General features: G+C 38.1%; 1 protein-coding gene across 1 annotated transcript in view; it reads right to left on the minus strand.

Annotated features, from left to right (window-relative positions):
- LOC131039067 (peroxisomal 2,4-dienoyl-CoA reductase [(3E)-enoyl-CoA-producing]) overlaps positions 1–19,311 on the minus strand; it is a 59,098-nt gene extending 39,787 nt beyond the window's left edge. The window contains exon 1 of the mRNA XM_057971711.2: positions 18,982–19,311. Coding sequence (XP_057827694.2) covers positions 18,982–19,296 — 315 coding nt within the window. The 5' untranslated portion in view covers positions 19,297–19,311. The remainder of the gene's footprint in view (positions 1–18,981) is intronic.
- Positions 19,312–25,200: the final 5,889 nt, after the last annotated feature.

Genomic DNA, 25,200 nt, shown 5'->3' on the forward strand with positions numbered 1-25,200 from the left:
TAGGCTACTCAATGGGTGAAATTAGGGTTTCCAATTTTGGAGTTTGTTGTTGCTCGTGAATTAGAGTTTGGATCGCGGATTCTTTCTGGGTTTTCAAAGGGCTTCGCAGTGGTATGTCCGGCTTTGCGTTCCGAGCACTTTTTTAGTAAATTCTATTTCTGGCAGTGGTCCTAATTGTTTCGACACAGTTGGTTCTCTTCTTCAATTGGTTTAGTTGGCTTCGTCACTTTAGGCCTTGGGATGTTTTTGGAGAGATAAGTTCATTTCATTTAAATAATGTTATATTTTAAAGTTGACCCCTTGGCCTAGCTTCATCACTTCAAGTTGTTTTAAAAGGTGGTCTTCAAGGGTGGACGCATCATGGAAGGGATTTAATATTTCCTAAGGTCTAAAATCTTGCTTATGAAAAGGGGTGCCAACTTTATGAAGAGAAGTGAATTAAAATAAAGGTTAATTAAGCTTTTAAAAGTGGCGCCATCTCTTGGAGGAAAATTCAAATGTGAAATTAGAGCGCACTTTCTAGAAGCCTCTAGAGATCCCTTGTTAAGCTTATAAATGGAGGCCTCTTCCCTTCATTTGGTATCTTATGTTTATTGTAATGTTACTCTGCCGGAATGGTATTGGGGTTGCTTCGAGGAATGAATGCCTCCTAGCCTTGGCATTGCTTCTTGCTTGAAAGATAGCAACTAGTGGTCATTTAGTGTAGTTGTGAGAGTTTGTAGTGGGGATTGCATTGTAGCTTGAGTTGTGCTTGAACTTCAGTTATTTGCATTTCATTTCATTTTCGGGAGTCGCGGTTAGCAGGGCAGATTTGTAGTTTCATTCATATATTTCAAAATAAAAACATATTCATTCTGGGTAATGCATATTTCCTCTTGTTTTGGCTGGGCGCTCCTTTGTGCAAATTTGTAGATTCTAATATGAAGTGTTTTATTTTATAGAGAAGAATCGCCATTCTTGCCTGGCGTCACTGTTGGGAATTGCCTTGGGGTTCGTGATAAATAATCTGTTGGGTTAATGTCTGATTTCTTGGTATTGGTTGAGTCGCCTCCTTCATAGGAAGCCATTGCTTTTGGTTTTGGGTCATTCGGACTAGTATTGAGAGAGTAATGAGCATTTTAGTGATTCCATGTGTTGCTGATTAAGCATTTCACGTGCAGGTCTGTCATAAATCAGAATATTAAGATTGATCCTTGAGTAGAATTTCTTGGACTTATCATTTTTGTTAAGCCCGGGAGAGCCTTCTATATTGTTACAGCATTGTATAGTCTTAATACTATGATCTTGGCAAGCATTTATTATCATATTGTAAGCTGAACAGTAGTACTGGCAGCATTTCTTCTCATTTTCATTTCACGCTTGTTATTTACATTTAATTCCATTTGTAAGTTCTTAGCATCTCCATTCCCACCCTGGGTTTGAAAGCACATGCTTGGTGTCGAGTTTTCCTTTCAGCAGTTGTAATTGTAAAGATCCTCTGACCATATGTTAGTCCATCTTGGGCACATTCTTGGTTAGAGTTGCTTTCAGCATGCACCAAGATCCTCTGACCATATGTTAGTCCATCTTGGGCACATTCTTGGTTAGAGTTACTTTCAAAATGCTTTAAGGCCCTCTGACCATATGCTCACGCCTTGCCCAACCGGGATCCTGGCGTACATTCTTGGTTAGAGTTGTTTTTCGCATCGTTTTGGTTTAAGTGCTAACCCTAACGGATGTGTGTTGCATTACTCTTTGTAATTGAAAAATTGAAAAAAATTGGTCTGGAATATTTCAGTGGTATCAGAGCCTCACATCCTGCCATCCTGTGAAACAAACCTTCTATGAGTGACAAAGAAAGAAGATACTTAGCAAGGGAAGATAAGAAGGCTGCAAGTCAATTTCAGTTTCAGTGGTATCAAGTTCCTGAAGGTCAGACAGCATCAGAGGTTTTGAGGGCTCATTGGGAGTCTTCTCTGGAAACAGAAATGGGGGACAGTGAAAGGCCAGTGGGTGGTACTGAGAGGTTTACAAGCAGTCAGGATGAAAGTGGAAAAGAAAGGGAAAGAACACCAAGTCCGGGAAGGAGGTTCGAGAGGAAGATGGATGCCTTATTGGATATGGTATCTCTCATGATGGGGAAAATGGGTCAGAGTTCTAATTCACAGAACAATCAAGGGCACACCGGAGAACACAGCGGCTCCAACCAGCATAGTGAACATGCTGCTCCGCATACCTCAAATAGAACAAAGATTTCTTCCAGGCCTTTTAAACCCACCTTCTTGGCACCAGTAAACCCTCAACCCGATCCGAGAGAGAATGCATCATTTGTGGAACAGTTGAGACTTGATCGTGCTGAGTATGAGTCTCTTTTCCTGATGAAATCAAGTTAGACATGTCTTGCAATGATTTCGTGGACCATAAAAGGAAGAATAAAGGACATGGGAGACATCGTGAACATAGGGAAGCAATAGTACAGACGGATTTGCATCAAGCAATCAACAAGGTTATGCTTCCACATTTTGACGGGAGTGACAGTAGTTCAGCTAGAGCTTGGATATAGAAGTTAGACAACTATCTAGCTCTTAGACCCATGACAAAAGAGGAGGCAATCAAGTTTGCTACGCTTCATTTAGATGGGGTAGCACACGAATGGTGGTACCATGGTCTAGTCACCTTGGGGCATCGGTCGATCACTACCTATGATGAGTTCACCAATAGGCTCATAGAGAGATTCGAGAAAAAGGATCCAGAAGTGCATTTCAGAGAATTGGCACAACTTAGACAACATGGCACAGTCGATGCCTACATAGCTGAATTTCAGAGGCTTTCAGTAATGGTCACGGGAATCACAGAGACGGTTGGTGATCCTATTCAGTGAAGGGCTTATGGAACCACTCGAGGGTTGGATTAAAGCTTTTGATCCACCCTCCTTACAAGAGGCAATGAAAAAAGCAAAAAATATGGAGTGGGCTGCTCCTAAGGCAAAAATTCAATCCAAGCCATTATTTCACAAAAAGGATAAAGGAAAGGGACCTCACCATAAGGAGTTCAAACATCATAACACTCATGTCACAAGGCTGGATCCAGAGACACTTAACGAACTCCGAAGAAAGGGGTTATGTTTCCGGTGTAGAGAAAAATGGTCCCAAAATCATATTTGCCCAAAGGGAGTCAAAATTCATCAAATTGAATACTATTCAGCTGGAGAAAGAGATTCTGATTCTTCAGACCAGCAATCAGATTGTGATGACAACGAAGTGGAAAGAGTTCCCGAAGAATCTGAAGGTGAAAAAGGAAGTGGGGGTACCTTGGCTCAACTTTCGAGCTTTCAAAAAAATGAATCCTTCAAGGTTCAAGGGATGATTAAGGGGCAACGAATAGTTGCTTTGATTGATACTAGAGCAACGCATAACTTCATTGATGAAGTGGTGGTGGCAAAGAAAGGGCTGCAAACAGAAGATTTTGAAGGCTTCAAGCTTATGGTTGCTAATGGGTTTCACATTTCTTGCACCAAGAAGATCCCAAATATGTCTATGCAATTGGGCAACTACGAAGTCAAGGATGACTTCTATGTAGTCAACATTGGAGATACGGATGCCGTCCTAGGCATTCAATGGCTGCGTTCACTTGGAGAGATCTCCCTAAATCTACAAACCATGGAGCTCAAGTTTCAATCCGATGGGAAGAAGGTGGTGTTAAGAGGAATGTCTAACGGTGGACCTCGGATCGTGTCATTCAAGCGAATGGCAAAGTTGATTCGGCATGATCAAGTTGAGTGGGCTACGGAATGTATGATTCTCCCAGCTAGTCCGGTTGAAACAAAGAGGGACTACCCTCCTGATATCCAGTCCTTACTCACCAGGAAGAGTAAAGTGTTTGCTGATTTACCTCCTGGGCCACCTCCCGAACGAGGCTCAGAGCATGTCATAGAGCTCAAGGAAGGGGCTAAACCAGTTATCACAACTCCATATCGGTACCCTAAGAAGCAAAAGGATGAGATTGAGAAAAACATTAAGGAACTCTTGGAGATGGGCTTCATTCGCCCAAGTAAGAGTCCTTTCGCTTCAGCAGTTGTTCTTGTGAAGGAGGATGGTACCATTCGCATGTGTGTGGATTATCGTGCTTTGAATCAAAGCACCATCAAAAATCGATACCCCATTCCAAGGATAGATGAGCTCATAGATGAGCTACATGGAGCCAAGTTCTTCTCAAAGATTGATCTGAGGTCGAGCTACTACCAAATTCGGATGAGAGGGTCTAATGTTGAGAAGACAGCATTTAGATGTCACTATGGTCACTTCGAGTTTTTAGTCATGCCATTTGGATTGACTAATGCTCCTGCTACCTTCCAGTCTTGTATGAACAGAGTCTTTCAGAAGCAGTTGAGGAACTTCGTGTTAATCTTTTTTGATGACATTCTGATCTACAGCAGGACATGGGAAGAACACCTCAAGCACGCAGAGGAAGTGCTTAGCATCCTTGAATCAGAAAGTCTGTTTGCCAAAGAATCCAAATGTGAATTTGGAATGAAGGAGCTACTTTACCTTGGTCACATAATCAGTGCTGATGGAGTGAAGGTTGATCCCGAAAAGATCAAGGCAATAGTTGATTGGCCACCCCCAGAGAACTTGACTCATTTGAAAGGGTTCTTGGGTCTTTGTGGTTTTTATAGAAGATTTGTGAAGGGCTATTCACAGAACGCTGCTCCTCTTACTGACCTCACGAAAAAGGGAGCTTTTTGTTGGACAGAAAAGGCTCAAACTACTTTTGATAAGTTTAAGAAGATCATGAGCTCTTGTCCGGTTTTGGCAATTCCAGATTTCTCCAAGCCCTTCGAGCTATAGTGTGATGCATCTGGAGAAGGTGTTGGGGCTGTTTTGATGCAAGACAAGCATCCCATTGTGTTTGAGAGCAGAAAATTAAGAGGTGTTGAAAGGACCTACTCCATCTATGACAAGGAAATGCTTGCAATCATGCATGCATTAGCTAAGTTCAGACAGTATTTGGTGGGGAGCAAATTTGTGGTCAAGACTGATCACAATAGTCTCAAGCACTTCATGCATCAGAAGGATTTGAACGAGAGACAACAAAAGTGGGTGAGTAAGCTTCGAGCTTACGATTTTGACATTGAGTATGTCAAAGGGAAAAACAATATTGTGGCTGATGCTCTATCTAGGAGACCTCATCTGAGTTCATTGTGTGAGCTCACTGCTGATTGGAAGGACATGTTGCTGCTGATTATGCCAAAAATCAGCTGGCAATCAGCATCATTGAAGGTACTTTTCATGATGAAAGGTACAAGGTGGTTGACGGGCTGATACACTACAAGGGTAGAATCTTTGTGGTGGCTGATTCTAAGCTCAGAAAGAAGATTTTGATGACATTCCATGACATTCCACTTGCTGGTCATCAGGGTTTCTTCAAGACATATAGGCAGATTCGTGAAAGATTTGCTTGGAAAGGGCTGAAAGGGGAAGTTCAACGCTACATCCAGGAATGTCCTACTTGTCAGATGAACAAGAATGAGCACACTCTACCTGCTAGTCTGTTGCAACCTCTTCCCATTCCCAACCAAAAATGGGAAAGCATATCAATGGACTTCATCACTGGGTTGCCAAAGGCCCAAGGCAAAGATTGTATCTATGTTGTAGTGGACAGATTGACAAAGTTTGCTCACTTCTTTGCCGTCACGAGCTCTTTTTCAGCAGCTCAAGTTGCAGATTTGTTTTTTCATGAGGTGTTTAGATTGCATGGGTTGCCGAAAAACATTGTGAGTGATAGGGACAGCAAGTTCCTAACCACCTTTCGGCAAGAAGTCTTCAGGATGAGTGGTACGGTGCTTACTCCAAGTACCAGTTATCACCCCCAAACCGATGGACAAACAGAGATAGTGAACAAGTGGTTGGAAGGCTATCTGAGAAACTATGTTTCGGAGCAGCAAAGAGCATGGGTGAAATGGCTCCACATAGGCAAGTATTGTTACAATTCTTCCTTTCACATGTCAATAAGGATGTCTCCCTTCAGGCTCTCTATGGTTATGAGGCTCCTAGCTTTGCTGATTTGATGTTTGGTGATAGCAAAGCCCCTCAAGCCAAGGATTTGTTGCAGCAAAGTCAAGACATCTTGAAATCTTTGAAGAACAACTTGCAGATTGCTCAGAATCAGCAGAAGATGTACGCTGATCAACGATGCGTTGAGCGCTCTTTTAAGGTTGGAGATATGGTTTATCTTCGACTACAACCATACAGACAGTCTACTCTCAAGAAGAGTGGAGCTGAGAAGCTCAAGCATCGTTTCTATGGGCCATTCCAAGTCATCAGAAAGGTTGGAGCAATAGCTTATGAGTTGGAGCTACCTTTGACTAGTAAAGTGCACAATGTCTTCCACGTGTCTTGCCTCAAGAAGGCACTTGGACATAATGTTATTGCTTCTTCACAATTACCACCTTTGGACGAAGAAGGGCAGTTGATTTTGATTCCGGAGGAGATTATTGATTCCAGAGAGTGTTCTTTGACAAGAAGGACAATCAAGGAATACTTGGTGAGGTGGAAGAATTTGCCCTTGGAGGATGCAACTTGGGAGAATGAGGAGATTTTGCAGCATCCAAACTCGCAATTGCTTGAGGACAAGCAATCTTGGGGAGGGCGGACTGTAATGTCCCCTTCTCAAGCGTAATGTTTCAGTTGACCGATGGCCTATTTCGGAGACCCGTAGGCTACTCAATGGGTGAAATTAGGGTTTCCGATTTTGCAGTTTGTTGTTGCTCTTGAATTAGAGTTTGGATCGCGGATTCTTTCTGGGTTTTCAAAGGGCTTCGCAGTGGTATGTCCGGCTTTGCGTTCCGAGCACTTTTTGGAATTTACTATTTTTAGTAAATTCTATTTCTGGCAGTGGTCCTAATTGTTTCGACACAGTTGGTTCTCTTCTTCAGTTGGTTCAGTTGGCTTCGTCACTTTAGGCCTTGGGATGTTTTTGGAGAGATAAGTTCATTTCATTTAAATAATGTTATGTTTTAATGTTATATTTTAAAGTTGACCCCTTGGCCTAGCTTCATCACTTCAAGTTGTTTTAAAAGGTGGTCTTCAAGGGTGGACGCATCATGGAAGGGATTTAATATTTCCTAAGGTCTAAAATCTTGCTTATGAAAAGGGGTGCCAACTTTATGAAGAGAAGTGATTTAAAATAAAGGTTAATTAAGCTTTTAAAAGTGGCGCCATCTCTTGGAGGAAAATTCAAATGTGAAATTAGGGCGCACTTTCTAGAAGCCTCTAGAGATCCCTTGTTAAGCTTATAAATGGAGGCCTCTTCCCTTCATTTGGTATCTTATGTTTATTGTAATGTTACTCTGCCAGAATGGTATTGGGGTTGCTTCGAGGAATGAATGCCTCCTAGCCTTGGCATTGCTTCTTGCTTGAAAGATAGCAACTAGTGGTGATTTAGTGCAATTGTGAGAGTTTGTAGTGGGGATTGCATTGTAGCTTGAGTTGTGCTTGAACTTCAGTTATTTGCATTTCATTTCATTTTCGGGAGTCGCGGTTAGCAGGGCAGATTTGTAGTTTCACTCATATATTTCAAAATAAAAACATATTCATTCTGGGTAATGCATATTTCCTCTTGTTTTGGCTGGGCACTCCTTTGTGCAAATTTGCAAATTCTAATATGAAGTGTTTTATTTTATAGAGAAGAATCGCCATTCTTGCTTGGCGTCACTGTTGGGAATTGCCTTGGGGTTCGTGATAAATAATCTGTTGGGTTAATGTCTGATTTCTTGGTATTGGTTGAGTCGCCTCCTTCATAGGAAGCCATTGCTTTTGGTTTTGGGTCATTCAGACTAGTATTGAGAGAGTAATGAGCATTTTAGTGATTCCATGTGTTGTTGATTAAACATTTCACGTGCAGGTCTGTCATAAATCAGAATATTAAGATTGATCCTTGAGTAGAATTTCTTGGACTTATCAGTTTTGTTAAGCCCGGGAGAGCCTTCTATATTGTTACAGCATTGTATAGTCTTAATCCTATGATCTTGGCAAGCATTTACTATCATATTGTAAGCTGAACAGTAGTACTGGCAGCATTTCTTCTCATTTTCATTTCACGCTTGTTATTTACATTTAATTCCATTTGTAAGTTCTTAGCATCTCCATTCCCACCCTGGGTTTGAAAGCACATGCTTGGTGTCGAGTTTTCCCTTCAGCAGTTGTAATTGTAAAGATCCTCTGACCATATGTTAGTCCATCTTGGGCACATTCTTGGTTAGAGTTGCTTTCAGCATGCACCAAGATCCTTTGACCATATGTTAGTCCATCTTGGGCACATTCTTGGTTAGAGTTACTTTCAAAATGCTTTAAGGCCCTCTGACCATATGCTCACGCCTTGCCCAAGCAGGATCCTGATGTACATTCTTGGTTAGAGTTGTTTTCCGCATCGTTTTGGTTTAAGTGCTAACCCTAACGGATGTGTGTTGCATTACTCTTTGTAATTGAAAAATTGAAAAAAATTGGTCTGGGATATTTCAGATTGGGGACACAAGGCACAGAATTTCCATAATGCAGCTAATGGGAGCAATGTTGGGGCTGCTTGTGGTTGTAACCAACCAATTGATAATATTGATGCTCTTGATTTAGAACAATATGATGATTATTCATGCGTATTGATTTGAGTAGTGAAATTTGATAGTGAATTATCATCAATATTATTATCAGCTATGTTCTTAATTTTGTATATTTTTTGTGCAAATTATGGCTATATATATTAAGTATTGACATTGGAAATGCAATTATCGATTAACACTATCACTATCAATTGTTTTCTCAATTTTGTATATTTTTTGTGCAAATTATGGCTAATACATCCAAATCCAGCTACACCAAATCTAGGGGTAAAAAAAAACAAGCCCCAAACTAACAACATAACTTTGGATATATGTAATGTCCCCTAATGGGACCCTCTTACATTCTCACCTAGAATCACAATTTTAGTGCATGGTAAATACAATAGAGGGATACTATTGTCAACTAAGCTTGGTCTGGAATCTGCACAACAGTTTAGTCAACATTTCCATTATGCCTTAATAGATTATATATTCAGCATTCTTATATATTGCGTAGTTATATGAAGGATTCAATAACCCTTCTTCTCCCTACACCAGTTCCAATTATGGAGCTCAAAGAGAATCATACAAGGTGCCTCGAGTCTATCTCTCTCCAACAAGCCCAAGAGCACCAAGGACCTCGTCAACTTGGCCTCTTGGCCCACACTCGGGGTTGGCGTACCTACTGGAGCCTAGTGCTCTTGCTTCTTTGCATTCTCCCTCCTAGTATTCCCTTATTCTTAATCTATTATAATCTACTCTAATGTAACAACAGAAAGAGTAGGTATATGAGACATGAAAGGGTTGCTTGGGTCCATTGTCTACCAAGTCCAAGGAATGGTTGCTTCTAACTTCCTTGCTAGACTTGGCGGCCCATGTTGCTGTCCCTCCAAGCCCATCACCTATACACACATCATCTTGTGAGTCTGACATAGAGAGTGTAACTGGTTCCTTAACTCCAACGGTTCTCATGACCACTTGTGAGCCCCTTGTCACCACTTGATTACACCTCTATCCTCTTCCCACAAGATGCAACAAACACATTGGACCACTTCTTCAAGTGCATACATCTCACATGGACTAATTCTATATAAATATTGCTACTGTATTTACAAACATATCCAGATATATATTTATTTGCAGATTTGTATTAAACACCTTGTCACATGAGGTTAGTTCGTACCTTAGTCCTTGCTTCTGCAGACTTAACTAATATGATTCGTGTTGATGCTTGGTTGCCGGTATAAGTGTGGCCTTTGATCTGCTGTAGATTGCTTTCTGCTTTCTGCTATGATTCGAACTAAAATCTTTTTATGGTTGAAACTGTTTTCAGATTGGAGTTTCCTCCTTATTTCCCCTTTCCCAGAATTTTCCCCTCTTTCAATCCTTTTGTCCGAGTGAATGCTTGATGATATTTTGATTCGATAATCTCTGCTGTGTATGCTTCTTCTTTTCCTTTCCTTTATATATCTCAATGTGAGGGAGAGGTCACATCTCTTCATCATGTGTGCCCCTTGGCAAGAGACATGCCCTTTCACCATTAGCACCCTTTGAAAGAGTGCAACTCTTCATTGTTTCTGCCCTTTGAAAGGGACACAACCTTTCACAGTCAGATCTGCACTTCTTATTTAAATCAGATCTGCACTTCCCATTCCCAAATTATCCCCCTCCCAAATGAGGTTCTCTTCTCCCTTTTATATCTCATGTTTGAGGGAGTCACAACTTTTCATTCCATGTCTTTTGTCCATTCATTAACTTAATTAAATTTTAATTATATTTAATTATATTCTTTTACATTTTTATTTTATTTTTATTTTTATTCTTTTGAATTTTAATTTTATTATTATTATTTACTATTAAATTCTATTTCAAAGTGGGAACATTACAATATATATAAAGGTTAATGCCAAATTTTATGAAGCCACTAGTTATACTAGAACTTTGGATAATCTACCCATCTATGGGCAGAATTTTGTGCAAACAGAGCTCTGTCTATAATATGTCCACTAATGGTTTCTAGAAATGACTCAACTTTGAATCAAAACAAAGCTATAAGTTAAAGATACATGTGCACTTATGTCAACTCTCAGAGCAATAATTGACTCTTTAGTGTAATCGTTGATATTAAGATCTCTTTGTCTCAAATTCTAGAGCTTCTTCAGCAATTCCAACAAGTAATCACCTGATCAGAATTTCCCCTTCAACTTGTCAACCATTCTGTCCCAACAACTAATCTTCTCCTTTCCTCTCTTCATTCTTTCTAGTTGGACTTCCTCCGACCATCAGGTTTCATGACCCTTTAGCTTGGTCAGAGCCACCTTCGCTCTTTATGGATCATGTATGTCATTAGTGAACCAATCTATTAGTACTCCTCCATCTCAATGAGCCAACATATTAGCTCTTTTGGGTTCAAAATTCTCGTCAACTTTGGGGTATCCATCTTCGTTCCCTTTCCAATTTTTCAAATATTTGAGTCTATCTTCTCCTACATCCACTAGAGAGCTATTCCTAAGAGCTCGACTCTCTCTACACTTTAGGCTCTGCAAAACCAAGGTGGGTTTTCCTAAATCAACACCACTCATAGATATTCAAAATACAAAATGATGTGATAGCAGATAATAATTTCATACCATAGGTTAAGGGTTCTCAAATAATGCCTAATTTTTTTAACAGCCTCATGGATCTTTGAGGTTCAAGTGTGAAATGAAAGAACTAAACTAATAACAATAAAGTGGAAACAATATTTTTGGTGTTTTGTGGTTCTTTCTTAGGTTGAACAGAAACTCAGACCGATCGGTGCCTTATCCATTCACAGAGTCCATAGTTCTATAGTTCCTCTTGGTAACAGCCTAAACACTAGTCCAATGGTTAATCAAATACTATTGCCTTACAACAGTATAGCCTACTTATGGCCTGAAATGCTATTCTCCTACAAATCCTTGATGCCTACACAATATCTCAATGTTCTATTGAAAGAAATTATTCCATTCTTTAAACAAAAGCAATCAACAAGACATTCATTATCGCAAATGTATAATGGAGATCTCAATTACCCTTGATTACATTGATCAGGAAAACACTGTGATACATCATAAGAGTCAAAAAGCACTGAGACATGCTATTCATATTAGCTTCAAATGGACAGTCTACTATTATAACAAAAGGAAATTACTGAAAAATAAATAAATAAGGAACTTACTGAAAAATTGCTCCAACATCTAACAATAAAAAATAAAATAAAAAAATTAAACCAAATTAAAAAAAAAAGGAAATTACTGAAAAATTGCTCCAACATCTAAGAACAACAAAAATGCTAACTCTCTAGTCCATGCTGATTTCCCAGGGATCAGCTCCCTTTACAATGAAGTTGAAAGCCTTTTATATTCAACCACTAGGCACCAAAAAGATTTAAGGCACATGAGAAGCAAGAAACACTAGATTCACGCCATTAATCTAATGCAAGCATGAACACATATCAAATCTGCTCTTAGGTGAAAAAGGAGGCCTAAAAGGACATGCCTGTTGTTGATTTTCCCAGGTTTTATTGGATGTATTTTACTGTATATATCTGATTCAATCTGATACTTGCATTCTTGGAATTCTATGTGTTCTCAAATTGAATAACATTATACTATATATATTCCTTTGGAGTGTTCTCAAATTGAATAACATTATACTATATATATTCCTTTGGAGAGGCATGTCCTTGAACGGACATGTCTCTCCTTTAACTATAATAATTTAATCAATATTATAATGTTTCATCAATCAATTATTAATTTAGAATAATATAATAGATTAATATTGAATATTAAATTTTATATGATTAATAATAATATAATAATATAACATAATATATTATTATTAATCAACATATATTATATGTATTCTAAATGATCATTCGACTGAAGCTACAAACATTAACACTCCCTCTTAGCTAGGGAGGATGATCAGACAGAATGTGTAGTGATCTCCCATGTCAACACTTATGGCCCTCACCATAGCTACACAAAACATAATTAACACTCCCTCTTAGCTAGGGAAGATAAAATCAATGCAAATGCATTAAGTCTAGATTAATTATGGAATAGAGAAAATATTATCTCACTATGATATCAGGAAGTATGGTATAAACAAGAATATCAAGGCACATGATATTCACCATAACTCAAAAATATCATCTCATGATATTGGGAGTATTTGCATCAACCATATGATGCTCATCACAGGGGAGTATTTGCATCAACCATAGTCTCAAGGTGTGAATTTGCCTCCGTCGGTGATTCTATTCACAAGCTCTTGCGTGGATTGCCTCTGTGGGCGATTCTACCCATAAGCTCTTGTGTGGATTGCCTCAATCAGCGATTCTATCCATGAGCTCTTACGTGGATTGCCTCAATCGGCGATTCTATCCATGAGCTCTCACATGGATTGCCTCAGTCGGCGATTCTATCCACAAGCTCTTATGTGGATTGCCTCAGTCGAGGATTCTATCCATGAGCTCTCATGTGGATTGCCTTAGTCGGCGATTCTATCCACAAGCTCGTAAGTAGATTGCCTCAGTCGGCGATTCTATCCACAAGCTCTTACGTGGATTGCCTCAGTCGGCGATTCTATCCATGAGCTCTCATGTGGATTGCCTCTGTTGGCGATTCTATCCACAAGCTCAAGTTATTGTAAGATCATCACCTTCCAATAACCTCAAAAATACAAGTGGAAATCATTTGGAAGTCGTCACTTCCTTATGATTTACACAGGGCCCATAGGGCATTAAATGATTTCATTAGTATAATAATCAATTGAATCAAGTTTTATGTCATAAGTGTTTCACCTTCAATAGTGAAAATCCCTCTCAATCACTATGATCGAAATTGTCACAAGTTGACTAAACCATCTGCTCCCTCTGAAGCTCAAGTTCTTGTATCAACCTCTTGTCCTCTTTTGAAATGTCAGACTCCCTCTGCATCTAGTCTCAATCATCAATTCGTTTATAAGCATCAATTTATTTCTCCCTTTGATTCAATTTTATTGTGCTTTCGTCCTGAAGGTATGTCAGAGAGAGATTACAAATAGCTCATAAACTAAATTATCTCGAACAGACATACCAATGATAGAAGCATACAAGATTTTACTAGCCAATATTATAGCATAAATTACAAACTCAATAATTCATGTGCCTTAATAAAACATGGAATACTTATCTTAAGTTTAAAACATTTCCTTTCATAAGGCGACCCCATATAAGAAATATCACGCATGAATCATCTCTCATCATAATTCCCTTTGAATGATGTAGAACATTTTCATAATTTTGATCAACACTTTCATTATGATCTGCCACACACAGTTGTTAATAACTTTTGCAATTTACCAAATTTATCCAATCTCTTCGGTGAGATGTTAGAAAATCTAATTACAAACATTTCCTCCAAGTTATAGCCAGATCCAACGGTTAAAACAAAAGTTATGACATTTTTTTCCCGAAACTGCTAACCCTAGGTAGGGTTTCAAGTGACTTGCACCAAAGTCATCATATCTTCCACAAAACTGAATCAAATTTGATGAGATAAACATATTTGAAAACTAGAAACACAGATCTTTCCATCCATATATTATAGTCCTCATTTTGAGGCCAACCAAGGGCCGTACAATGGCATATTTCAGACTGAAAATTCTAGAAAAAACTGAATTCTCCAACCCTCTCCAACCTCCAAATTAAACTTCACAGGCCTGAGCTCTGATACCATGTTGATTTTCCCAGATTTTATTGGATGTATTTTAATGTATATATCTGATTCAATCTGATACTTGCATTCTTGGAATTCTATGTGTTCTCAAATTGAATAACATTATACTATATATATTCCTTTGGAGAGGCATGTCCTTGAACGGACATGTCTCTCCTTTAACTATAATAATTTAATCAATATTATAATGTTTCATCAATCAATTATTAATTTAGAATAATATAATAGATTAATATTGAATATTAAATTTTATATGATTAATAATAATATAATAATATAACATAATAATATATTATTATTAATCAACATATATTATGTGTATTCTAAATGATCATTCGACTAAAGCTACAAACATTAACACCTGTCACTCAATCATGTCCTATCATTAATTATTTTGAGATTTAGAGCAACTCAAAAGGAGGTCGCCCACAAAATCACAATCTAGGGGATGGACTTGCAATAAAAGTAGCACCTGCAAACATTAAATAAGCATGGAGACATCTCCTTTATTAGATTTGTGCCATAGTCCATTTAAGACATTTCTGCAGCTCCCAAGGCTCGAGAAATGGTGGTGGGAGGGGCAGATGAGCATTAATGGCACTTTTGCGACTCGAAAACACACCATCAAGTGGAGCATCGAAGCTTCAATCCTAGGCCTTCAGGCTTGCCAAAAGGAATAGAAAGAAAAACCAATCAACCCCAAAGAGAAATTGCTTTTCAAGGTCGGGCTTGGGTCTTGCACTATATTGCTTTACCAGAAATTGAATAAGCATGAATAGAGGAAACCCAACAACCGAGGGCCGAAAAGGCGAGAGGAACATCAGGGGCAACGATCATGACTACATCATAACCTTTCCTAGAACAAGAACAAGAAAACACCAATTCCCAAAGTCCAACAAATAATAATTTGCATTTTTTCTTTATCGCTGAAAAGCACTCTCGGCGAACCAAGAGGTTTTTGAACCTTGAAGAACTCCAAAACACTTCAACTCTTGCTTCCTTCAGCGAAAACATACTTTGGCAAACTATCGTATCGATAAAACATAGGGTTCATCAAATCCTAAATCCATCAAAACCCATTCAACTCTCCATTTTTGATGAAATGCTTCATTGGCAAACTCATCCCTCAACGAACCAAGAGGTTTGTGAACCTCAAAGTTTGTCGATACACTTCAATATTTGGTTCTTTCCAATGAAAACACAACTAAGCAAACCATTAAAACTATTGAAAACTTTCCAAAGTTTGATTCTTCACTGACAAAGCTCCATTGGCAAACCAAGAGATTCATGAACAACCCACTTCACCAATGAAATGTTTATCATTTTCTCATATCACCGAAACAACCTTTCAATGAACTTCTATTTCAGCAAACTCACCAGTTTGCAAACCATTCATTTTGCTAATGCCCAAAATACTTAGACAAATTTGTTCTCGGGAATGTTGTGGGGATTGGCAATCACGGTTTTATGGAAGGCGCTTAGCAGATGAAGTGGAAGGGGGAAAGACGAACATCAAAATGCTGAAGGCAAATGAAATAATACTTAGACAATTTTAAAGATCAGCCTTTGGGTGTTGGTAGTGCGAGATAATGGATGAGCATCAGCAAACTCGCCAGTTTGCAAACCATTCATTTTGCCAATGCCCAAAATACTTAGACAAATTTGAGCTCAGGAATGTTGTGGGGATCAGCGATCAGGATTTTTATGGAAGGCACTTAGCGGATGAAGTGGAAGGGGGAAAGGCGAACATCGAAATGCCAAAGGCAAATGAAATAATACTTGGACAATTTTAAAGATCAGCCTTTGGGTGTTGGTAGTGCAAGATAATGGATGAACAAGGTAGTGACAAGAAGGAAAGGGAAAGTCAAGGACCGACAACACTATACTTAGTCAATTTTTATGATTTATTTTGACACAAGCATGGAAAAAGGGGCAAATATGGGCCATTTATGATCTCTCAGATTGGCTGTAAATGACAGACCACTAGGGAAAATGAAAACCAACACTAGACTTCAAGAATTTTTCAGGAGTTACACCACTGTAGAAACCCCTTGGTTACAATCCTATGTAGGTTGAGTATTCTCAATAAGATAATTTGCAAGACTAAGTTCTCTCAAGTTAATGTCTAAAATGACAAACAATTCACAAACTCACTTTTTGCAGGAACTAAACCTTCTCTTATACTGCCTTAGTCCAATCAAGCTTGAAGAGATCAGTGAAAAGTTGTCAAACCAAGCAACCGGACTAACAACAGCAATTCACAAAGGTGCACAACAGATTGAAGGCATGCAATGCATTAATTTATCAAAAGAACATGGAAGGTTACAAACAAAGACAAGCCAAAATACGTAACCCTAAAATTTTCTGTCCACTCAAAACAGTGGGAAAATCTATCTTGCAAGAAGATATATTTTCAACTCACAAATATGTAACTCTAGTGTATACAACAAGTCCAAAGGTGAAAATTATTTTACAAATAGATCCTGAAGATGGGACCATCACTACTATCCAAGATCCCTCCACAGACCATATTGAATTTCTATAACCAAAAAAACAATCCTATCAGATCTTGACCATGCCTGATGAACATGGATTATCAAAAAACCAATCGAATATTGATTTTCTTAGGTAAACAAGGCATGCACATTTACTTGATCCAATATCTAGATGTTTTTCAAAATCCATTTGACATTGGAATGTCAGCAGGCATTAAAGGTTCTGGCCATTGTTCTTGTCTCAGGAATAAATATTTGCAGACATCTTCAACCACTAGATGGATCCTTGGGAATGACTGAATGGTTTGGGGGAGCTTGCATGGACTCTAATCTGTAAGCTCAAAGAGAGGCATGTCTTTGGCTTAGGATCTAGTGGTTTTGTGTACAATCTGATGTGGTCAAGGTTGGCTGTCAATCTTCATTCTAGAGACATGTGGCAACATCTCACATACTCAAGGACCTTGATATTCACATGATCAAGTAAAGGCCTAAATCCAATTGTTGAAAAGTTGCAGACCCAAGACCATTCACAAAAAGTCCTAATTAATGAAGTGGTTGAGATTGTAAATAGGCACGAGTATTTTAAGACTGCTTCAATTGTTGAATATGTTCGAAATTAATTTTTTCACTCTCAAGGGTGTTTTCTACGAGTAATCAAATGGATTTGCTATAGGGTCATCCCCTTCTCTATTATAGTAGTATATCTTCTTATGGAGTACTTTGAAAAATCACATATAATTCTTTCCCATTGAATTCAATAAGGTAGAAACTAGAAACATTACATCGACAATACAAATCAGAGCTAACAATATGATCTTGACAAACTGGAGGAATTTCATTCCCATGTCAACATCATAATGGATAGCTTTTATCTTACAAAGGAGTTGAAGTGTAACAGAAAATTACTTTTCCTTGAAAAAAAAATTTATAGAAAACTTGATGGGCCCATGTTGCATCAAGTGTAAAGAAAAACTACTCATACTAACCTTTATCTACACTTACCTTCTCATCATCATTCTGCCCCAAAAAAAAAAAGTTTTCTACTACTCTAGCTACGAGAGCCTTTGGAATCTAGGATGAGGAGCATATTCTTGACTTTGGTTTTTTAGATTAACGAGTACAAGAATAAGTACATTTTTAGAGTGTTTAGGCAAGCCAAAAGACGTCATGAGATGTGTATAAGTGTAGAAGACTCAAAGATACTCCTATGACTTTTATTTCTTATATTGAAGGCATTTCTAATAAGGCTTCTAAAGTATTGATGAAAAAGACATCAAGACAGCTTCCAACTTGCATAAGTTTGGAATCTAGTTTTTCCCCGAAGGATGAGAGAGAACTGATTCATAATTGTGATGTCTATAAAATCGATTATTCATGCAGAATCCCCAACATCAGAAAAACACGACACTCTATCAGCCTTAGGATCAAGGAACGTTGTGCAGACATCTAACATATATGTATTGGCAAATCTGCACTAGCAAAGACTTCGTTTAGCACAAGCCACCACATCCTTCAATAAGCCACCAAGGTCCTAGTGAAGGAAGAATATTATTACAAGACTATTGAAATCAATAAACACCCACGTAATCTCAATAGAGATGACGGGTGTTGTGTAAGCTACCTATGACAATTACTCATAAATGTGCTAAAATCTGATATAAAACGTTGATGTGTTTTATAAATTAGTGAAAAATCATTTTAACCTTCGTCTCTTTTAAATTTGTTGTAGCATGTGGCTAAGACTTCTAATTTTTAACCTTAGGTTCGTCTTGCCTAACCTTAAATTGTTTGTTTCTGTGTTTTCCTGAATCACTTCCCCTCCCAAGTACAACATTTTGTTTTGTTTTGTTTTGTTTCTACGTTTCTCAGATCACCTCCCCCTAAATCGCAAGATCAATTTATTAAGCTATTCCTGTAATCATCGTCAGTTGTTTTCCTCGATATGAAAAAGTTATGAGAATGTGATACAAAAATTCAACATACAGTTTTTTTCCTAAAACATTGTATATAGTTTAATTTTGGCAATCAGTCCCACGAGAGTGGAAATGACAGTGGCAACTAGTTCAGATGTAGAAACCAGCACCCACATAAGAATCAGCCCGATGGGCTATGTCTAATATATTTTCATTAAAAATTAATTGCATTTGATTGGATATTTTTTTAGTACCTTGATGCCTTGAGCTTGAAGAGCAGCTGCTGCTGCATCGACAACATTCTTCCTGCGACTCATGATGGCAATGGAGGCGCCATGCTTCCCTAATTGAGTGCATATTTCAAAACCTATTCCTGTACCCCCTCCTGTCACCAGCGCCACTTTTCCCTTCACCACTGCATCCTTGAAGGGTGACTCCATTGAATCTCTCAAAACTACTTCCAATACAATAGAATTAAAGTCCACCACAGGGAAATTATACTTACGAATTGGATACCTTTGAGAAGAAAATGCTACACTCTTGTCACACAAGAAGCCAAAATATGGCATCGTTTGTAGCCAAGCAGCTTTAGATACCAACACACTGTTTTTTATTTTATTTTATGTATATATTCCTAACATTGACCTCTCAATTTGTCACACGTTCTCAACAGACAATACTCTAATATTCACAACATTGAACTCTCAATTTGTCACACGTTCTCAACAGACAATACTCTAATATTCACTTATATCGAGAGGAACATAGCAACTAGTAATTGTATCTTTTAGTGTCCAACAAGTACATTCATGATGTGTGGAAGGTTGATTAGGAAAAAATGTTTATTTTTTATATGCATTTGTGCAGTACATGAGGTCAATTAGTAGGTCATTTAGCAAATGATGTTGTTTGTGCCAAAAAGGTCTCAATAGAGAAGTGATAGCTTCAAATCAACTATGCATCCACGTATATGGATCCCAACATGACTGAAATAAAATCTCTAAATCCAAAAGATAATCAAGCTTCATTACCACTAGACTCGTGTTATATTTGCAATAGGGAGAGAGGGAGAGAGATAGAGGGAGAGATAAGGATATAAAGAGGGAGAGACAAGTGGTAAGGATATAGAGATGAGATGGGGATGGAGATGGAGATGGAGATGGAGATAATGGAAGAGAGGGGCATAGAGAGAAGGAGAGGGAAGGATAAAGAGAGATGATTGAGGGATAGATAGAGATGGAAGCGATACATATATAGAGAGGGAGAGATATTGGGGTAGAGAGAGATTGGGCAATAAAGAAATAGAAATAAAGGGAGAGATGGAAGAATAAATATGGAGAGTTAGAGATAGAGAGGCGAACAAATATAGATACAAAGTTATAGGGAGAGGGAAAGAGAGAGAGGGAGGGAGAAAGATGGATGGATAGAGAAAAGGAGACATGTTTAGATATAGAGTAGGATAGATGAAAACAATAATCAAGATAAAGATACAACAATAGTGGAAGAGAGTGAATAAATAGAGAGATATAGGGAGGAAAATATAAGGAGAGATGGAAAGAGGGAGGGAGAGAAAGGGGGAGAATGGGTAGAGGCAGAGAGTGAAGATGGGGAGGAGAGGGAGAGGGATAGCTAGCTATAGAGAGGGAAGAGGGGGGAGAAAGGGAGAAAGGTAGACGAGGGCAAAGAGATAGGTAGAGATAGATAATTTTAAAAATTTAATCAAGTTAAAACTTTAACTAACCTAAACTTTCATTTTTTTATATAAATTATAATATAGTATCTTTTATAACACAACAAAGACTTATTCATGAGAAATAATTTTATAAATAAATTAAAACATCTTTTCAAACACAAGAAAAACACATTAATGAGAAATAATTTTAAAATGTTAATTTTATACCAAACCCCTCTACCCCTAGAGAAAAGTCAGGTAGAAAATAAAACAAAATAAATGCATACTCACTATTAAAGAAGTAATTTCTATTAAAAATAAATATTGAAGAAAAATAAATTTGGATGAATGTTTTAAATGTATATATGTAGTTTAATGTGTATATTTTTAAAAGATAAATGAGAATGGATTGTAAGGTTAAGTAATAAATGATAATTGAGAGAGTGGGAGTGATCCGAATTATGGATTCGGATGACAACACCTGAGTGAGAACGTACGGTATTGTAAATTCTATTTACAAGAACAAGAAAGCATAGAATTGAAGCAAGCCAAAAAGTGATCTATTCAATTCGAAAATCCAACATATATCAGTCCAAGGGATTCCAAGGGTCACCAAAAACTTCTTGAGAATTGAAACCCAATAGTCACATCTTATTTATTTACATAATAAAATCTAAAACTATGAAATTTTCAAAAAAACTATATCAAATTTTGTTCTAACTTTAACTAGGCATAACTTTCTACACATGACTCGAAATTACGAGACATTTAACTCGTTGGAAAGGTCTCCAAGAGTTGGAGGCGAACTCTTGAAAGAACTTGCCTACAGCAATGTTCTAAAGGACAAGCCAAACTTTAAAGGGCTAAAAATGCCCCAAAGGCCTTTAGAAATGACAATTACTAACGTACAAAAAAACTAAAAAAAATATAAAAAATATTTTTCCACTGTTTCAAATTTGCTTATGATCATTACTTCCCCCTTGGAAACTAATGGGCTCCATTACATCAACACTCTGAATGAGATGAGGAAAACGTTCTTGAAGTTGCTCCCTGGTAAACCACTTTCCTTGTTGAGCAATCTGCCCTGCTCGAACCACTTTGTACAAGTAAATTTGTTGTTATTTGAGTGTTTTCACCATGGTGTCCACAATCTGATTGCATTGGAATGGGGTAGCTGCATTTGGATTCAATTCTGTAGTGGAGATTGTTTCTGCCACATCTGCAACATCTAATAGTGGAGGAAAATATGGCTTCAAGAGTTCCACATTGAAGATTGGATGAAGACCTAGAAATGGAGGTAAATTAAGCTCAAAAGCAGTATCACCAACTTGCTTGACGATGGTGTATGGCCCATAACGCAGAGGACGAAGCTTCCTATTGGCACCTTGCAATCATTCCTTCTGGATATGCAACCACACCTTGTCCCCGACTTGAAAATTATGAGGAGTACGATGCTCATCATGTCTCTCCTTATATTTCTTATTGGTGTGCTCTAAAATTTCATGAACTTGTTGTTGCAGATGATGAATTCTATCGATGAACTAGGTTGCCTTATCTTCCTCCTTACCAACACGTGGAACCAAATCAGGTTGAATAAGTGGTATGGCAACATCCATGACCAAGACAAACCTCAAATGGGTTGTGGCCAGTTGAACTCTGAATTGCCCTGTTGTAGCTATGTTGAACATATGGAAGACTTGCATCCCATGTGCGGGGATGTTTTGAGTGGTACATTCGTAGGATGTGTATGATCATCTAATTCACTACCTCTGTTTGGCCATTTGTTTGAGGGTGGAAAGAAGTAGACTTTGTTAATTTTGTGTCCATCTTTTCCCATAGTGTAGACCAGAACTTACTAAGAAACCTGTTGTCCCTATCCGAGATAATGGTATTCGGTAGACCAAAATAAACCCAAATGTATTCAAAGAATAGCTTTGCAATGTCCTCTGCAGAAATTGTTTTTTTACATGCCACTATTACTGCCTTTTTTTAGAACCTATCTACCACAACATACACACAATCATGGCCTCTTTCGGTGGTAGGAAGACCAGACATAAAGTCCATAGAAACTGAGTGCCAAGGTTTTTCAAGAACAGGAAGTGGTGAGTATAGCCCAAGTTTACAATTGGCAGGCTTAGCAATAGCACATGCGATACAAGCTTGAATATATGAAATAACATCATTTCACAATTTTGGCCAATAGAAATACTTTTGAAGTATAGCAGTAGTCTTACCTATACCAAAGTGACCAGCAACCTTACTATAGTGAGCTTCCCATATCAACTTTTTGCGTTCTACATTGGGCACACAGATTTGGCCAAGGTGACAAAGCATTTCATCCTCCAAATAGAAGTCATTCACTTGATGTCCCTTCACCAACTGATTATAAACATCTGTAAATTCAACATCGTTCTTATACAAGCAAGCCCAGGCTTCAGTTTGATGACCATGTGCGTTCAAAAACATCGTTCTTATACAAGCAAGCCCAGGTTTCAGTTTGATTTTTCTAATAATGAGAAGGAAGAAGTAGAACAAGAAATGATAAAATATATGTGTGTAAATGACTAGTCACCATCTGAAATTAGATCGGTGACACCTGATTCCTTATACAATTCTTTGGACAACAAATGGCGCATTGTCATTGAGAAAGAACAGGAAATAAGGGAGAAAGTCTTTGCTCGGTACTTTCCCGATGCCTCCAATTATGAATTGTTTGAGATAATGGACAAGAATAAATGTCTCTTCTTCATGAGAAGAAGAAGACTCAGGCTGCTAGAAGGCAGAACCTCTGAAGTGGAGAAGGACACTCATCTACATGCCAAAGTTGTTGTCTAGTTACATCAAGTGTTTGAGGCAAACAAGAAGGCCGAACAAGAACCTGACCTATCCTCAACCAAACCGGATGAGGTATTTGATGGTGAAGGAGAAAGAGTTACAGAACAGGTGGACACTATTGATGTTGATGCATTGGATGTTGAAGATGTCACTCCAGATGCGGAGAAGGAAAAGGTTGATAAGGAAAAAGCAGAAAAGGAGAAACTGGACAAGGAAAAGGTTGATAAGGAGAAAGCAGAGAAAGAGGAAGAGAAAAAGAAAGCGGAAGAGAAAAAGAAAGAGGAAGAGAAAAGGAAAGAGGAGGAGAAAAAGAAAGCAAAAGACGAGAGGAAACAAGAAGAAGAGAAGAGACAAGAAGAGGAAAAGAGGAAAGAAGAGGAGAAGAGAAAAGAAGAGGAGAAGAGGAAAGAAGAGGAGAAGAGGAAAGAGGAGAAAAAGGAGGAAGAAGATAAGAAGAAAGAAGAAGAGAAGAAACAAGAAGAGGAACAAATGAAGAAAGAAGAAGAAGAGAAAAGAGCAGCAGAGGAGAAGGAAGCAGAAAAAGCCAATCAAGCGGAGACTCCCAAGGCAACCGACGGTCAAGCCAAACTGGTTGACATCGCCAGTCCTATTGATCTCCAATCTACAAATGAATCAGAGCTACTTCAAAGCATAAAGCTTGCACAGGAATGATTGGAAGCATTGAGGAGGAAGAAGGAACAAGATGTTATTCAAACTACGGTTGACACTCTCACTAGTTTGATTCTCGGTACTAACCTTCCCAGTACCGATTCCTCTCTGTCAAAGCTAAAACTTCTATGTACCGTTGTAGAGGACCAAGTCCAATGCCTGGAAGAAGTTGTTGAAGCAAATGCAAAGAAGAAGCATGAAAAGGAACTCAACACTTCCTTAGTTAAGAAACTGAATGAGCTCCGGTCTCAACTTCAGAAACAACAAAAGGACATAAGTGTTGTTGTGGATGAGGGCAAACTCCTGTTGAGCAAAATCAGCCAACCCCATCTATTTTGCAATGATGTACTCGCACAAAAAGAAAAACTCCAATTAGATTTGCAGACATACATAAGCAACTTCAAGACGCCATATGATTCCTTCACTACATATGGGCAAACAGTTCATCATTATCAGCTTCAGTCTGCCAGGATAGAGTTAGAGATCAGCAACCGGTTAAGAGATTTGCAGGATCTTCAACTGGTCTTATTACCCAGACTACAAATTCTTCAGAAGTGCTTTCTCAATATAGAAGCCCTAATGGTAACTCAAGAGATGAGTACTATTAATGCCATGGAAGAACAGGTATCTCATATGCAGACTAAAAGTGAGGTTGCTACCTCATTACTTGATCATGGTCATTAGCCATGAAGAATTTTTTGTAGGATTTTAAATGTATTTTTGACAACTTTCATTCCTTATTGTCATAAACATTTACTCAAATTTAATGATAATGAGAAATAGGGGTTATTTTGCAGTACTTTGTCATTGTTGGCAAAGGGGAAGCAGTATTTAAAATTTTGGTGAATGTTATTTATACTTTCATGTTACCACTTTAAGGGAGTGGTATACATTGTAATTTCTGCAAAAGGGATAGTGTATTTGCTTAGGGGGAGTAATTTTGCATATGGCATATTTTTGTTGTAAAAATACTTAGATGTCAAAAATTTTCCTAAGTGTTGCCATCAATGCCAAAAGGGGAGATTGTTGGCATTTTGATGATGTTGTGATTGTCATTGATGGACACACACTTGCTTTCTGTACACTTTCTTGATGTATGAGTTATGCTCGACTGGTATTTGTTCCAACCGATATAATGTATTATAGTCTTTAGACTATCGGTGTTTTGCAGAAGATGTTACCGGTCACAAACTGATTGAAGATGTAAAGCGGTAAGAAGACCTCAAGCGGTTTGAGAATCTCAAGCGGTACGAAGGAACAAAGCGGTAGTTATCATTTTTCCAGTCTACATTTTTTA

This window comes from Cryptomeria japonica, chromosome 6 (genome assembly GCF_030272615.1).
Source record: "Cryptomeria japonica chromosome 6, Sugi_1.0, whole genome shotgun sequence".
In the NCBI taxonomy this organism is placed as follows: Eukaryota; Viridiplantae; Streptophyta; class Pinopsida; order Cupressales; family Cupressaceae; genus Cryptomeria; species Cryptomeria japonica.